This window comes from Planococcus citri, chromosome 2, assembly GCF_950023065.1.
Source record: "Planococcus citri chromosome 2, ihPlaCitr1.1, whole genome shotgun sequence".
Classification (NCBI taxonomy): domain Eukaryota; kingdom Metazoa; phylum Arthropoda; class Insecta; order Hemiptera; family Pseudococcidae; genus Planococcus; species Planococcus citri.
This window is the reverse complement of record NC_088678.1, coordinates 67491814-67507131: the sequence shown is the minus strand read 5'-3', so window position 1 is coordinate 67507131 and position 15318 is coordinate 67491814. Positions and strand designations below refer to the sequence as shown.

At 34.1% G+C, this 15318-nt stretch overlaps 3 protein-coding genes across 4 annotated transcripts in view; 2 read left to right on the top strand and 1 right to left on the bottom strand.

Annotated features, from left to right (window-relative positions):
* LOC135837333 (echinoderm microtubule-associated protein-like 2) overlaps positions 1-15318 on the bottom strand; it is a 172731-nt gene that overhangs the window by 151191 nt on the left and 6222 nt on the right. The window lies entirely within an intron of this gene.
* On the top strand, positions 531-4092 carry LOC135837332 (uncharacterized). Its single transcript, XM_065352563.1, has 7 exons — positions 531-702; positions 1424-1707; positions 1805-2014; positions 2102-2663; positions 2734-2999; positions 3138-3296; positions 3389-4092. Exons 1-6 carry the CDS (start codon positions 552-554, stop codon positions 3159-3161), a joined length of 1497 nt encoding a protein of 498 aa, XP_065208635.1. The 5' UTR covers positions 531-551; the 3' UTR covers positions 3162-3296; positions 3389-4092.
* Positions 6915-11039, top strand: LOC135837318 (uncharacterized). 2 transcript variants are annotated; one of them, XM_065352545.1, is made up of 9 exons: positions 6915-7066; positions 7841-8115; positions 8313-8501; positions 8584-8757; positions 8788-9109; positions 9592-9651; positions 9723-9988; positions 10121-10279; positions 10355-11039. In XM_065352545.1, exons 1-9 carry the CDS (start codon positions 7012-7014, stop codon positions 10946-10948), a joined length of 2094 nt encoding a protein of 697 aa, XP_065208617.1. In that variant the 5' UTR covers positions 6915-7011; the 3' UTR covers positions 10949-11039. The 2 variants fall into 2 exon arrangements, with proteins under 2 accessions (XP_065208617.1, XP_065208616.1); XM_065352544.1 differs by having other exon boundaries at positions 8584-9109.

The following is a 15318-nucleotide window of genomic DNA, read 5'->3' as shown; positions in this document are numbered from 1 at the left end:
GAAAACGTCAAAATTTTGACTTTTGAAAAGAATGTATTAAAAAGACGCATTCTCGAATGCATTTTAATTAACCAATGCGATAATGCTATAAATTTTAGGACAGATTTAGCGAGTTTCAACGAGATTTATCGTCTAGTAATAAGTTAGTTCCTATGCTTGTATGTTTCTCTCTTGGTCCATTGTTGCATCTTCGACCTACCTACTCTTATCTATTCTCGACTTTGTATTTCGCTTTTCGTTGTGTATTTTAGTATCGTGTTACCGCTGAAGAAGGCAACTAGTTTTGCTGAAACGTTCGGTCATACGTCTATGTGTTATCAATAAAATTGCGTGTAATGTATTGCCTCAGTATTTTTATTAAAACTAAAACGTTTGAAAAAATATGTAAAATACTTAATTATAGGTAGGTAGGTACAAATAGGTACCGAGGAGCAGTTTGTAAGTACAGATTAGCATTGAGTGTTTTTTAAGCTATTGGAATGTCTGATCGATAAAGTTATTATAATTTTATCAGACTACATAGATTGAAAAAGTAATCAGAACCAGCGATAATGCAAAAAAAAATAACATCGAATCTGTTGGTAAATCGAAACTTTTATTGCAAATTATATCGAGCGATGTCTCGAAACAGTTCGTTTTTCCGTTTTATGAAGTCACATTGCACAATGAAGATTTTGATTTTAATAACGTTCACCTTGACAGGTAAAAAAATACTCGAATTTTCAATTCAATCGTGTTTAAACAAACTGGATCGGCACAGTTAAAAAGTAAAAGGTACACAGATATGATACAGAAGAGATTTGGATTCTTGAAAAATGATCTCTGAGTAGACAGGAACAAATTGAAATCATTCAAAAAATGATACCTAAAATCATATAGTACTAGATCACGAGCGATTGAAAATTATAAACCCTCCTCCTCATTCAGCACAAAACCATAGAAGCCAAAAATTTGGAAAATATGTACTAATAAATGAAATTAAAAAAATATAAGATCTACCGGCTCTCCTTTTTTTTTTATTATATTTTCAATTTTTTCAAATTCGAGAGCTCTCATAATTTGAGAACATACCTATAGTCAGAAAAATTGAAATTATCCATCCCCCCCCCCACCACCACCTCAACAACTTCTAGAAAAGACCACATAATACACACGAGATTTTCAAAAATATTGAAATAAATATCGGACGGAATAGGTACTTACTTTATTGGGTCTTCATATCTATAAAATTAAATTTGTTCTAATTCAACATTTTTTTGGAGGAGGAGGAGGAGGGAATGGGGAGTTGGTACGATAATTTTTTTTAATCCGAATTGAGAAAAATTACTGTGTATAATTTTGAGACTTTTTGCCGATTCACTCAATTCAAATCACTCACCTTCAATTTAATTTTTACTTATTAATTTCATTTTTTATTCAACAGCCATTTCCATTTCACCAACTCGAAGTTTAAATTCGAGCGAGGCTCTAGACATCACAACACTGCTAAATAATACCATCGCAAAAAAATTCCAAAATATGAATCCAGCTACGATCAACATGTTAATCCTCAGCCTGGAGAATTTAAATTCGTTCAGTTTTGATACATATACTGATTGCGACTTAGGGTCTTATGAGAGCGACTACTTTTTCACTGGTGTCACCGTAACCGGTCCAGTGAAAGCAGAATCTGCCACCATCCGACAAGGATTAATTCGCGATATAGTGGTAGGTATTACGTGATATTATGCCAAAACTGTGAGCTAGGGAAAAACATATTGTTGGATAAAAGAAATTGAAACACGTGTGTATCAATTTTTCGCAGTTCATATCCTTCACCAACCTATCGATTGAAATGAAAGGATACTTGGCAGAAACCCGAGATGCAGCTCACGTGGGTTTCGTACGATCTGTGAATTTTGAAAACATCTCCATCGAATTATGGTCTGATCTACCATATTATAATTTCTCAAAGAATGTACCCTATCCATACTACGTTAATTTCATTCACTACAAAAATTACGAATCTCATTACGTAAGTTCTATGTATATTAATTTTGAAAATTCACCAAATATCATAAGACAAGAATATCTACCCAACTAAAGAGTGGCATTATTTCAGATATATTCGCCTTGGTTCCACCAAAACTTGACAAAAGACACGCAGTACGAACTCGAAAGTCTGGCCAAAGCTTGCTTACCATCGTTACTCATGTACAGTTTACGAGGCAACCAGAACTTCAAGCAAACACTCCATGCAGCGTTTTGCCTCTCTTCTGAAGCTGAGATCACTTTCAAAAGGAAAAATTACTTCTTCATACCAAATATCACTTCTCTAGGTCGTACCTTGAGCAATATCACTATCAGAGGAATGCACAATTTCGATAGTCACTCGTTCGCTGAAAATTCTGGTTTAACTGTCAGCACTCTGACGATTAAAGATATTCGAGGAACCACTAATTTACATTACGATGGTCGAAATTTTACAATTTTTCCATTATACTTTGAAGTGGATAGAATTTCGATAACGGTTGATCGAAAACAGCAAAGTATCAATGTGACCCCCCATAACTACACGGTTATTGACACTAAAACGAACGCCTCGTTGACGGAATATCAGTCCAAGTGGGTAATGGAAGGAATTCAATTGGCGATTGCGTCTTTCATAATGCCATCGATGAAATGTAAGTCATCTTTAGATGAATTTCTACTCGAAAAAATCTCGTAAATTATTATTTTCCTTTTGCTTCACAGATAACAGAAACAGGACTCAGCCCACTGATTCACTGGAAGAACATCCGATTGTAAAAATAAGCACCAAATTATCTCAACAATTCGAGGGTAGCACGATACAAAAACTGTACGATACTTGGAATATAACGATACCCGAAAGCTTCAAGGCAGAATCGAGTATCCAAATAGAATCACTCACTTACAATATTTCAATCGATGCTAAACCGGAAACAGCATTGAACCCGTATCCCAGATTCTTTCAATGTAATCTCTACAACTACTTGCAAGTAAGTGGTCTTCCCAATTATTTTATTGAACACTTGCAGATTGTCACGACCTTCTCTGATCACAATGAACTCTCATAGAATACGTAGATATTGCTGATATTCAAAATCTCGACACACTAATGTACTAAAAAATTTCAGTTCCATTTCAAAATTCCTTCTTAGCGCGGGAAAATTATCTTGCTCAATACCACTCACAAATTCGACGAAATTGATTTTGAAATGGCCGATGTTGTCATTGGAGTATTCAAACAAAATAATTCGAATGATTTCGAATTGGAATCCTGTTCAACCTTTGACGTAAGCATGCAATTCTATTTTCAAATTACAAATGCTTCAGATCAATCCATAAAATACTCCCTCTCACACTCCAAAACTAATCACAATTTCAGGTAAAACTGCTCTCAAATCCGCACAATTTCACAGATCACGAACGATCGAAGATAGAACAAGAAACGCAACAATTGATGATCTCATTGCTCAAGAAAACATTTACGCTTTTCGCAGAACCATTGCTTTCTTTAGCATTGGACTACTGCGCCCAACCAGTGAACATTTTCGATGACTTCCTGCCTTTTTACGCCGATCACGAATTACCCTTCCGTGTACCGGACAGCAGAATTGCAAAAAAATTCACGATACCGAAAATTAACAACGTGATAATAACAGAGTGGAGGAAATCACCTTCTGCCCTGGTCTCGATTTATTGCCCAAACTTTGTCAATGGAATAAATGAAAGCGTGACGACATACGTTAATTTACAATTGGCAGACGCTGAAATCCGAATAAATTTTAACGATAGCTTGGTACCATTTGATGAACTGCATTTGACGTTGAATAACTTACAGGTACGAAATTTTACAGATAGTGGAGAGGTTAAAGTGACTTTAGATTCGAATCCGTGGCAATACGATTCTCAGAACAATAAAACGATCTCTCTTTCTACTTCGAAAATCGCCTCTATTGAGATGAAATTAGAGACTATACTGAACGAATGTTTCAATAATCTTACCAGTATCGTTTTTTAACATTATTTTTATTACAACTTATACCTACCTATTACTAATTTTGTACAAATTAAATTATAAAAACTTTATTCTTCTTAGTAGGTAACCTATGTACCTGGGTAATTCTCAAAAAAAGGTAAAAATCGTGTACATGGCAAATTTCTCAAATACGTTTTAGCATGAAATTTTTTTTTTGGTCCATTCAAGGATCATCCCTCCCACACATTTCACATATGGTATTGAGATTTTTAGCCCCTCCTTTCATTGGTGTACATTTGATTTTATACCCCAAATGTCCTTCGACTTGGTTGTCACACGCCATGTTTTCGAAAATGAATGTTATAAAGTGTCACGAACTTCATTTTTTTGGGAAAAAATTGACACATTCTCATTATCATAGAACACGAAGGTCCATTATTGTTCAAATTGCAGTTGCAATAAGTCCATAGGAAGCTCGCATTTCACATTTGAAAACTCTCACACACTTTTTGCGCAAATTTTAGAGCAATTTTCAATCATTTTTGGTAGCTTCCCAATCCAACATTTTTTTCTGGTGAGTGGCTGCACTGGTTCACTGTTCTCATAGAAATGTTACGCCGAAATGTTATTTTCAAAACCTACGCAATGGCTCGTTCTGATCGTACTTATCTCTGAAAATTTGATATTTCGAAAAATCGGCGTCCTTTGGCTTGCCTTTTTATTTACCCTGATGAACCCGCCAAAAACGATAATTGAGAAAGGGAAGTTATTCTACATGATAAGTACACATTTTTATTACGTGTTAAAAATCGAATAATGTCCAGTAAGTAAGGCTAGAAACGAAAAAACGTTGAGATTGTCCTTCGGCTTGTCCAACGCCCATTTGTCCTTCGACTTGGCCAAATTTCAGACAGCTGTACTTTTATCGCGCTACTCGACATATTACACTATTTTAGCCCAGTCAAATAGCGGGAAAAAATGGGTGAACCCGGACATAATTGGGATCAAAGGTTTTTTTTTGCGAATATTGTCTACGATGGTGTAGTGAACAACATACTAAAAGCCCCCGCCCCTACCCCTAGAGCTAATCTCCCCACAGTGGATCAAAGCCCCCCAAAATCCGTTTTTTGTCAAAAAATTACTTTTGAGTAAAATGAGCACTGATTATTTAATCTCTCCTCAAATACCTATCAAATGAGCCATCAACCAACTCCCTAGCCCCAAGGGGGGCGCTACGACCCCTCAAAGTGATGTGATTTCAATAAGTTTACATTTCATGACTTTGGGACTTGAAACATGTTCTAATCAATCAAATAAAGTCAAACTTGGGGAACGAGATTATTTTGGGACCTAAAGTCGACCTCTAGGGTGGGGGAGGGTCAAATTCGAAAATTACGGTAAGGTCATTTTTTTGGAGGGCCATAATATGGTCCCAAATGAATGAAAATGGTCCAAAACCATATCATTGGTCAGTACTCCCATTGTGATCAACATATCCAAATTTCAGCTTCCTAGGTCATCCCCACTTCTTTTAAGGAGGAAACAACCGAAAATAGGGGTAAAATGAGGGGTTTTCCACCTTAATTCCGCCTTAAATGGGGTGGGAATGACCTAGGAAGCTGAAATTTGGATATGTTGATCACAATGGGAGTACTGACCATTGATATGATTTTGGACCATTTCCATTCTACACCATCCTAGACAATATTCGCAAAAAAAAACCTTTGATCCCAATTATGTCCGGGTCAAATCGTAATTTGACTGGGCTATACACGTATAATACAAGAAAATTTAACATTTTCTCCCTCCCCACGCCTCACCTCTACCTCTACCAAAAAAATAAGTCCAGATTCGAACTTTGCAGCCTGAAAAACATAAATCGACATAGTACACGATAATATAAGCAAAATTTGACATTTCCCCCTCCCCACGCCTCACCCTCCACCTCTACATAAAAAATAACTCCAAGATTCGAATTCTACGACATCGAAAACATATCAATCGACATATTACACATCGATGAGGGTCGAATCCTAATTATCGCCGATTTATTGGGGGGGGGGGGTCATGGCCCACCGGGGGGGGGGGAATTGAATTGAGGCCAACACTAGAAAAGGGATCTGGGACAGCTATACAAATGATTCCAACTTTAAATTTTCCAAAAAAATGATTCTTGTTTTTCAAAATTATGCACATCAAAATTGATTTTTTTTTTTGAGAATTACTTACCCACCTATAGAGAAACGGTGTTGTTGTTTTCCATCAACTTTAAAAGACCAAAATTGGGAAACCGTTTTCAAAAATCGTATAGGAGGTTCCAGAATCGCTCAAAGGAATTACCATTCGATCATAGTCAAAAATTTTCAAAAATCGAAGGTAATTCAATTCCATGTCCTGGCTACTTTTTTATATAGAACTAAAAAAATCAAAAATATTTCGAAGGATCAAGAGTAGGTACTTACTACCTACCGAACCCAAAACGATAGGTACAAGTTGATTTTAAAGATCAAAACGTTGAAGGAAAAATTTTCAAAATTTTTTTCATTTTGTTTGAATCACGATTTCAGCTATTTTTTTCCTGGTTGATAATAGTTACCAGGATAGTGCAGAAGAAATCAACAAATTTAATCGATTCCGGAATTCAAAAAATTGAGACGAAAATTTTCAAAAATATTTTCATGGAATTCGAATCTAGATTTCAACCATTTATTTCAAGAACTAAAAAATTGGAAGATGCACAAGGGGCTACAGACGAAAATGATTGAAAAAATATGTATTTTCGTAAAATACTCAATTATATAGGTAGAGGCATCGAGGATCACTTTGTATAGATTAGCATTGAGTGTTTTTCAAGCTATTGGAATTTCTTATCGATAAAGTTATTATAATTTTATCAGACTACATAGATTAAAAAAGTGATCTGAACCAACGATAATGCAAAAAAAATAACATCCAATCTGTTGGTAAATCGAAACTCTTATTGCAAATTATATCGAGCGATGTCTCGATAAAGTTCGTTTTTCCGTTTCATGAAGTCATACTGCACAATGAAGATTTTGCTTTTAATATCATTCGCCTTGACAGGTAAAAAAATACTCGTATTTTCATTTCAATCGTGTTTAAACAAACTGATTCGGCATAGTTGAAAAGTACGAGTAGAAGGTGCTCACATATGATAACAGCTGAGGAGAATTGGATTCTTGAAAAATGGTTTCTGAGTAGACAGAATCAAATTGAGCTGAGATCATTCAAAAAATCTTAAACTGGATCACGAGCAACTTAAAATTAGGCCATCGTCTCTCATTCAGCACAAAACCATTTGAAAAAAAACGAAAGAGATATGAATTCATCGAAAATTGGGAATACGCTCAGAAGTCAAGAAGCCAAATTTAGAGAAAACGTACCTATAAACGAAATGTTTGAAAAATAATATTCACCGACTCTCCTTTTTTTATTATTACAATTTTTTCAAATTCGAGAGCTCTCATAATTTGAAAACATATTGTCAAAAAATTAAAATCCTGATCCCCTGATCCGTTTACCCACCCCCCCCCCCCCCCGAGAAAAGACTATATATGTACTAATAATATTGAAATAAATATCTGTCGATATGTGTACTTTATAGGGCTTTCATATCTACGTAAGTTATAAATTAAATTTGTTCTAATAAATTGAACTTTTTTTTCGGAGGAGGAAGAGAGAATGGGGAGTTGACATGATATAATATTATATTTTTTTCAATCCAAATTAAGAAAAATTAAGAGCATAATTTAGAGACTTTCTGCCAATTCCTTCGAATCAAATCATTCACATTCAACTAAATTTTTTACATATTGATTTCATCATTTTTTTTTACAGCCATTCCCTCAGCTCGAGGTTCAAATTCGAGCGAGGCTCATGACATCACAACACTGCTAAATGATACCATCGCAAAAACATTCCAAAATATGAATACAGTTACGATCAACAAGTTAGTCCTCAGCATAGAGAATTTAAAATCGTTCCATTTTGCAACATATGCCGACTGTGAATTAGGACCTTTTGAGAACGAATTCTATTTCACTGGTATCACCGTAACCCCACTCAAAGTAGAATCTGCCCACTTACGACATGATTTTTATCGCAATAGCATGGTAGGTATCACGTAATATACTCGTACCCGGTATCATACTTTAAAATCGATTGTCTCCCTCTACAAAATACATAATTTTTATTCTGAAACATTTTGACAAACCTGAAGAGCTTGAAAGAAAGAAAAAAGAAAACAGAAAAAAAAACTATATAGATGAATAAAAGAACGTAAATCATGTATCTGTCAATTTTTTCGCAGACCTTATTCTTCAGCTACCTATCCATTGAAATGAAAGGATACTTGGGAGCGACCCCAGATACAGCTCACGTGGGCTTTGAACGATCTCTGGTTTTTGAAAACATCTCCATCTACGTAATAGCACAACCGATGCAAAGTTTCTCAGAATTCCATCCTTTCATTATTTATGATAGTTACGAATCCACCTACGTAAGTTCTAAGTAATTTTGAAAATTCGCCTCCTATTCTAAAACAAGAATATGTACTCAACCAAAGAATCGCATCATTTCAGATATATTCGCCTTGGTTCCATGAAAACTTGACAACAGACATCCAATTCGAACTAGAAAGACAGATCAAATATTTCCTACCATCCTTATTCGCGTTCAATTTACGAAGTAACGAGGACTTCATGCAAACACTCCAGGCAACTTATTGCCATCATCCCGAAGAAGAGATCACGTCGCTTTATCCTTCTTTAGATATTTTCAAATCGAAAAATTACTACTTCATACCAAATATCACTTCTCTACATCGTACCCTGAGCAATATAACCATCACAGGAATGCAAAATTTTCATAGTGACTCGTTCGCTGAAAATTATGGTCTAACTGTCAGCACTCTGACGATTAAAGATGTTCGAGGAACCACTAATTTACATTACGATGGTCGAAATCTTACTATTTTCCCATTATACTTTGAAGTGGAATGCATTTCAATAACAGTTGATCGAAAACAGCAAAGTATCAATGTGACTGCGCACAATTACACAGTTATTGAGACTAAAATGAACGTCTCATTGACGGAATATCAGTCCACAGCGTTGCCAATTTAGCGATTTTCCCGCCATTCCTAGCGATTTTGAACATAGAAAACCGCCAAAAATTGTTGATCTAGCGGCTAGCGGGAAGTCTAGCGTTTTTGACTTCATGGCCACTTTTACCATTTTAATTCACAAATTCAGCATTTCAGCTAAAAAATATTGAATTTTTGAAAAAAAAAATCAATGAAATTCAATTTTTGTAAAAGCCATCCACTCAATTTCATCAATTCTTTGGTAATTTTTGAATGATTTCACTGTTTTTTAATTTTTAGTTATTTTTGAACAGTTTTAAAATTTCAACAAATTGAATCTTCATCAGTTTTGTATTTTTTACATGACTTGAGGTTTTAAAAAAATGATGAAAATCTAGCGGGAAGTCTAGCGATTTTGCTATAGGGAATTTAGCGGTTTTTAGCGGTTTTTTAGGATCAATCTGGCGGGATTTTTCAATATGGCATTGGCAACACTGTCAGTCCAAGTGGGTAATGGAAGGAATTCAGTTGGCGATCGCGTCTTCGATAATGCCATCGTTGAAATGTAAGTCATATTTGGATGAATTTTCACTCGAAAAAATGCCACAAATTATAATTTTTCTTCTGCGTTCACAGATTACAGAAACAACACTCAGTCCACTGATTCGCTTGAAGAACATCCAATTGTGAAAATGATCACTAAATTATCTCAGCAATTCGAAAGTCGCACGATACAAAAACTGTACGATACTTTGAATATAACGATACCCGAAAGCTTCAAGACAGCATCAAGTATCGAAATAGAATCATACAATTACAATATTTCAATCGATGCTAAACCCACAACAGCGTTGAAACCGTATCCAGATTGGATCTATTGTACTCTGTACAACAGCTTAGAAGTACGTTAGCTTCCCAATTAAGTATCTTATTGAACACTTGCAGATTGCCAACCCCTCTCTGATCACAATGATCACTCTTAGAATATTCTGCAGTTCAAAATCTCGTCACACTAACACACTGAAAAATTTCAGTTCCATTTCGAAATGCCTTCTTGGCGCGGGAGAATCAACGTGCTCAATACCACTCACAAATTCGACTATATTGATTTCCTAATGGAAGATACTTTCTTCATACTAGCCAAAAGACACAATTCAGATGCTTTTGAACTGAGACCGGGTCTAATCGTTGACGTAAGCACACAAAATCTTTTCAAATTACAAATACCTACCCCATTTCTCTAACTCCAAAACTTATCATAATTTCAGGTAGAACTGGTCTCATACGCGTGCAATTTCACATCTCACGAACAATGGGATATAGCACAAGAAACGCAACAATTGATGATCTCGTTGATGAAGAATACAATTATTACCCTTTTCGCAGAACCACTGCTTTCTTTACCATTGGACTACTGTACCACACCAGTGAAAATTTTCGACGACTTCCTGCCTTTCTACGCTGATCACGAATTACCCTTCAGTGTACCGGAAGGCAGAATTTCCCAAAAATTCATGAAACCGAGAATAAGCAACGTGATAATAACAGAGTGGACGAAATCACCATCTGCTCTTGTCTCGATCTACCATAGCCAAGACTTAGTCAATGGAACTAGCGAAAACATGACGACATACGTCAATTTACGATTGGAAGACGTTAAAATCCGAATAAATTTTAACGATAGCTTGGTACCATTTCACAAACTGTATTGGACATTTACTAGCTTACAGATACGAAATTACACTGATAGTGGAGAGGTTATAGTGGATTTAGTTTCTAGTTCGAAAAGATTCCCTTTTGAGATGAAATTGGAGAGTATACTTGGCGATTGTTTCAATAATCTTACTAGTCTCATTTTTTAATACATAACTACGTATATTATTTTTATCACAATTTACCTATTAAGTATTAATTTTATATCGAGTCATTAAAAAATGATCATTTTCGTGGCAAGAGCACATGTTTTTTCTTCGTTCATCTTCTTTGTCGAATTTCTGGTTTTCCAATTTTGGAAACATCGTAGTCGAAGAGGTCAATATGAAATCCACTTGCAGTAGATACCAAACCAACTACATACGTATAATAAAAATCAAAATAACGTTTTGTGGCCTTTATGATTAACCTCGGCATGGATAAAAAATCGTTTTCGTTGGTCCACGTTCCAATTTTAACCTCTTTTTTTTTGAGGTATAAGAAAATGATCAAAATAAAATCACTAGAAACTACATGAAGTTCAGAATCTCTCATAAAGAAAAGAAAACAGAGGTTCAAATACAGATTTCAATCATTTTATTTTTTTTATTGCTAAAAAATCAGAAAATTTTTTGAAAAGTCTCAGAATGACTGTAAAAGACTACCAATCAATTCTGGAAATCCAAAATATTGACACAAAAATTTTTAACAATCGTTTCTGTAGGTTAAGACCCATATTATTTCGAACATTTTTCGAGAACTAAAAAATTCAACAAGGATCACGTATCCATTCTGGAAGCCGAGAGATCGGAGAAAAAAATTTCAAAAATCTTTTTTGTCCCTTCAAATCTACTTTTTTATACTTAAATATAACAGCCTATTTAATTTTTTGAGAACCAAACAAAATTTAAACATCCGTTTGAGACTGCATAAAAGCTAACAAAAATCACTAATTGATTCAGAAGTCCGCAGATTGAGACATACATTTACAACAATTTTTTCAGTCGGGTTGAATCAAGATTTTGATTTTTTTTTCATAAACTCATGCATTTAAAAATTTACTCGAGTCTCTAGAATGGCTCAGGATTATCAATAAACTTCGGATGTCACAATGAAGGCTCCAAAATAGCTTAAATCCAAAAATTTTCTGAAAGATTTAGAACAACTCAAAAGAAACACGAATCGATTCTAAAAGTAGAAGTATTGAGACAACAATTTTCAGAAATCTTTTTTTTTTGGTTCAAATCCAAATTTTAATAATTTTTATTTTTCGTATGTTGAAAATTTTCTTAAAATTTCTAGCAAATTTGAAAAATATTTCAAGACCATCGTACTAGATTTTTGAGGTGGAAATTTTGAAAAATATTTTCGTCGGTTTTAATCCTGACTTTGGTCATTTTTCTTTAAAAAATTGAAAAACATTTAAAAATTCACTGAAGGCTTCAGAATACTTCAGGAAGATCACAAATCGATTCCAGTCGAAAAATTGAAGCAACAATTTTCAAACATCTTCTCTTTCAGTTCACGTCAGATTTTAATAATTTTTTTCCAGTAAGTCATATTTCAGGCACTCGTACCAGCTTATTTTGAGAACTGAAAAATACGCCAAAATTCGCTGGCGACTCCAGAGCAGCTCGCAAAAGAAGCATCAACACTTCTTGGAATTCAAAAAGTTGAAGTCACAAATTCTGAAAAATCCTTTCTTCTGATTTGAAGATCCGTATTTTAATCCTATTTTTTTCTCTCAAGAACTGAGAAATTCAAAAATTTGCTGGAGACTGCAGAGTATCTCAATAGCAGCACAAATCGAATTCCGAGGCGAAAAAATTGAGACGGAAAATTTTCAAAAATCCTATCTTTTAATCAAAATTGATATTTTATTCATTTTTTTGAGAACTAAGAAAATCAAAAAAATTTCTACAGGCTCCAGAGTACTACCAACTGATTTTGAAGGTCAAAATATCGAAGCAAAAATTTTAAAGAAATCGTTTTTGCAGCATATTTTAATCATTTTTATTGTTTATTATTTTTATTGTTTATTGTTTATTCGTTCCATACATGAATCTTAATAAATATGTACCTTTAACGACCCACCAGTACCTTTCGGTGAGCGGGGGATCGGCTCTCTCCTCAACACTCGGATAATAACAAATGCAAAAACCAAAAAAGATTTGAAAAAAAAACACAGATAAAATAAAATAAATAAGAGTAAATATAAATATAAAAAAAAATATATAAAAATACAAAAATACACAGATAAACAAAACAGCCAAAAGAGGAAGGAAACGGAGAACGAGTGGTTACACATAAATAACAAATTTTCCAAAACAATTTGACTAACAGCTCGGAATATCAGGCTAACACTCAATCATCAACAATAATTAACACGTACTAATACTCATTCATCCACAATGGTTAACACATACTCATCAATCATTCTCTTGAAACCATTCATACCTGCATTTTTATATTCAACTGGCAAACTGTTATACAGATGGGCAGCAAAATAACGAAAAACCGACCTTGACATTGACCTTCTTCAGCTGGGAAGTGGAACGATACCAGACTCAGCACGTCGAGTACGCCCCACCCCCACAGCATAGCCAAATGCGTCTCTATACCTGTGCATCAGAGATAACACAGTGATGTAGTAAATCTGCCTCACCTTAAAGATACCCAAAGAAAGGAAAACCGGCTTAGAGGGGGCTGAGAACTGAAGCTCAAAAATTCACTGAGAGCTACAAAATGACTCCCAAAAATTACCATTCGATTCTAAGACCACAAAATTGAGGCAAAAACTTTCAAAATAATTTTTTGAAATCCATATTTTTATTTCTTCATTTTCTTTGAAAACTGAAACTTTCAATCAGTTTACAGAGATCAGCAATCAATTCTGGAGGTTGAAAGATTGAGACATAAATTTTCAAAATCCATTTTCATTACATACAATAGGTAATTATTATTTCGATAAGCAAATTCAAAAATTCAAAAATTCGCTGGAGAATTCAAAACCAGGCTGTCTAACAAAATCTTAAAACTGAAAAGAAGGATCTTGGAAGGACATTATCATAATTGAAAATATACTGATACCCCCCCCCCTTCATTCCCTTTCACAAAAACGACAAAAAAAAAGGTTAAAAAAATGAACAAAAAAATAATCAAGAAAATTTTCACATCAAACAATGAAAATAATCAATTGGTTTTCATTAACAAAATATGTCATTTTTTGATTTTTTACCTAATTTTAATTATTTTGACGTTTAAAGAAATGAAAACTTCTGAAAAATAAATAATCTTCATTTTTTGCTAAATTTTGATTAAATGACAGAAATATTTGAAAATTCTGAAAAAAGAAGGACCTTTGGGTAAAAATAAGGACTTTTTCTTGGCTTTTTTGAAAAAAAAGAACTTATAGGCAAAAAGACAAACTTTTCAGGACCTTCTGGATCAGAAGGACTGTTAGGCATCCTGAAAACATTTCCAAAAAATCACCAATCTGCTCTGGAGGTTGAAAGATTAAAACGAAAATTCAATCTCAACCTCCAGAACAGCTCAAAAGTATCACCAATTGATTAGATCATTTTTTCGATTCAAACCCATTCTGTTTCAGCTTTTTTCAAGAACCAAAGAATTCACAAACCCGCTGGAGGCTTCTGAATAAATTCAATGGGCGCTCAATCAATTTTATAAGTCAAAATGTTGAGATTAAAATTTTTGCAAAAATGGTTTTATGACAGTTGAAATTAATTTTCTATTTCTTTTTTCTTTTTTTAAATAAAAATTAAAAAATTTACTGGAAGATTCAGAACATGACTCAAAATGAGATCTACATTTCTGCAAAATTTTCATTTTCAATGTGTATCTAGTAACGTAATCACGAATGAGGAATTTTTTATTTTTCAAAAGTTCATCCCCATCGATGGACAAAATTTTGAATTTGAACCGACAGAAATCAATTTTTTTAGATCTTGTTTCTATCATTTGACCGACCTTTAAAATCGACTTGTCGTCTTTTCGAGATATCAGAGCCCTTTCACTGAATTTTTGATTGAACGTGTATTATTTACATCGGTGACTCTAGAATTGCTTGAAACCATTGCGGGGGAGGGGGAAGGCCGGGAAGGGGTTCAGGGTTCAAAAACAGAACATTAATCAAATTTCAGTTTTTAACTCAATTTTGACCAAATTTTGATTTTTTTCCAACGGATAATGCGCTAACTTTGAACTTTCAAAAATTGATCAAAAACCTCAAATGAAATTCAGTATCTGAAATTTGGCCTGAAGGTGTATTTTCAGGATATTCTTTCGGCTTTCTTAACAAGTGTGAAAAATTTTCAACTATTCGGGATATTTTCCTTATGGCGAGGCTATAAAAGAACTAGATTTTTTGGCATCAAATCCTCCTAACGTATTTTTTAATACTTGAAGCAAACGATTTCAAATCTGAGATCCGATTAACTTTGTTTCTGACTACGAATGAAACAAGTTATGAGCTTCTTGACTAGCTTAATAAAACCTTTGAGCAGTATTCTGAAAAAGC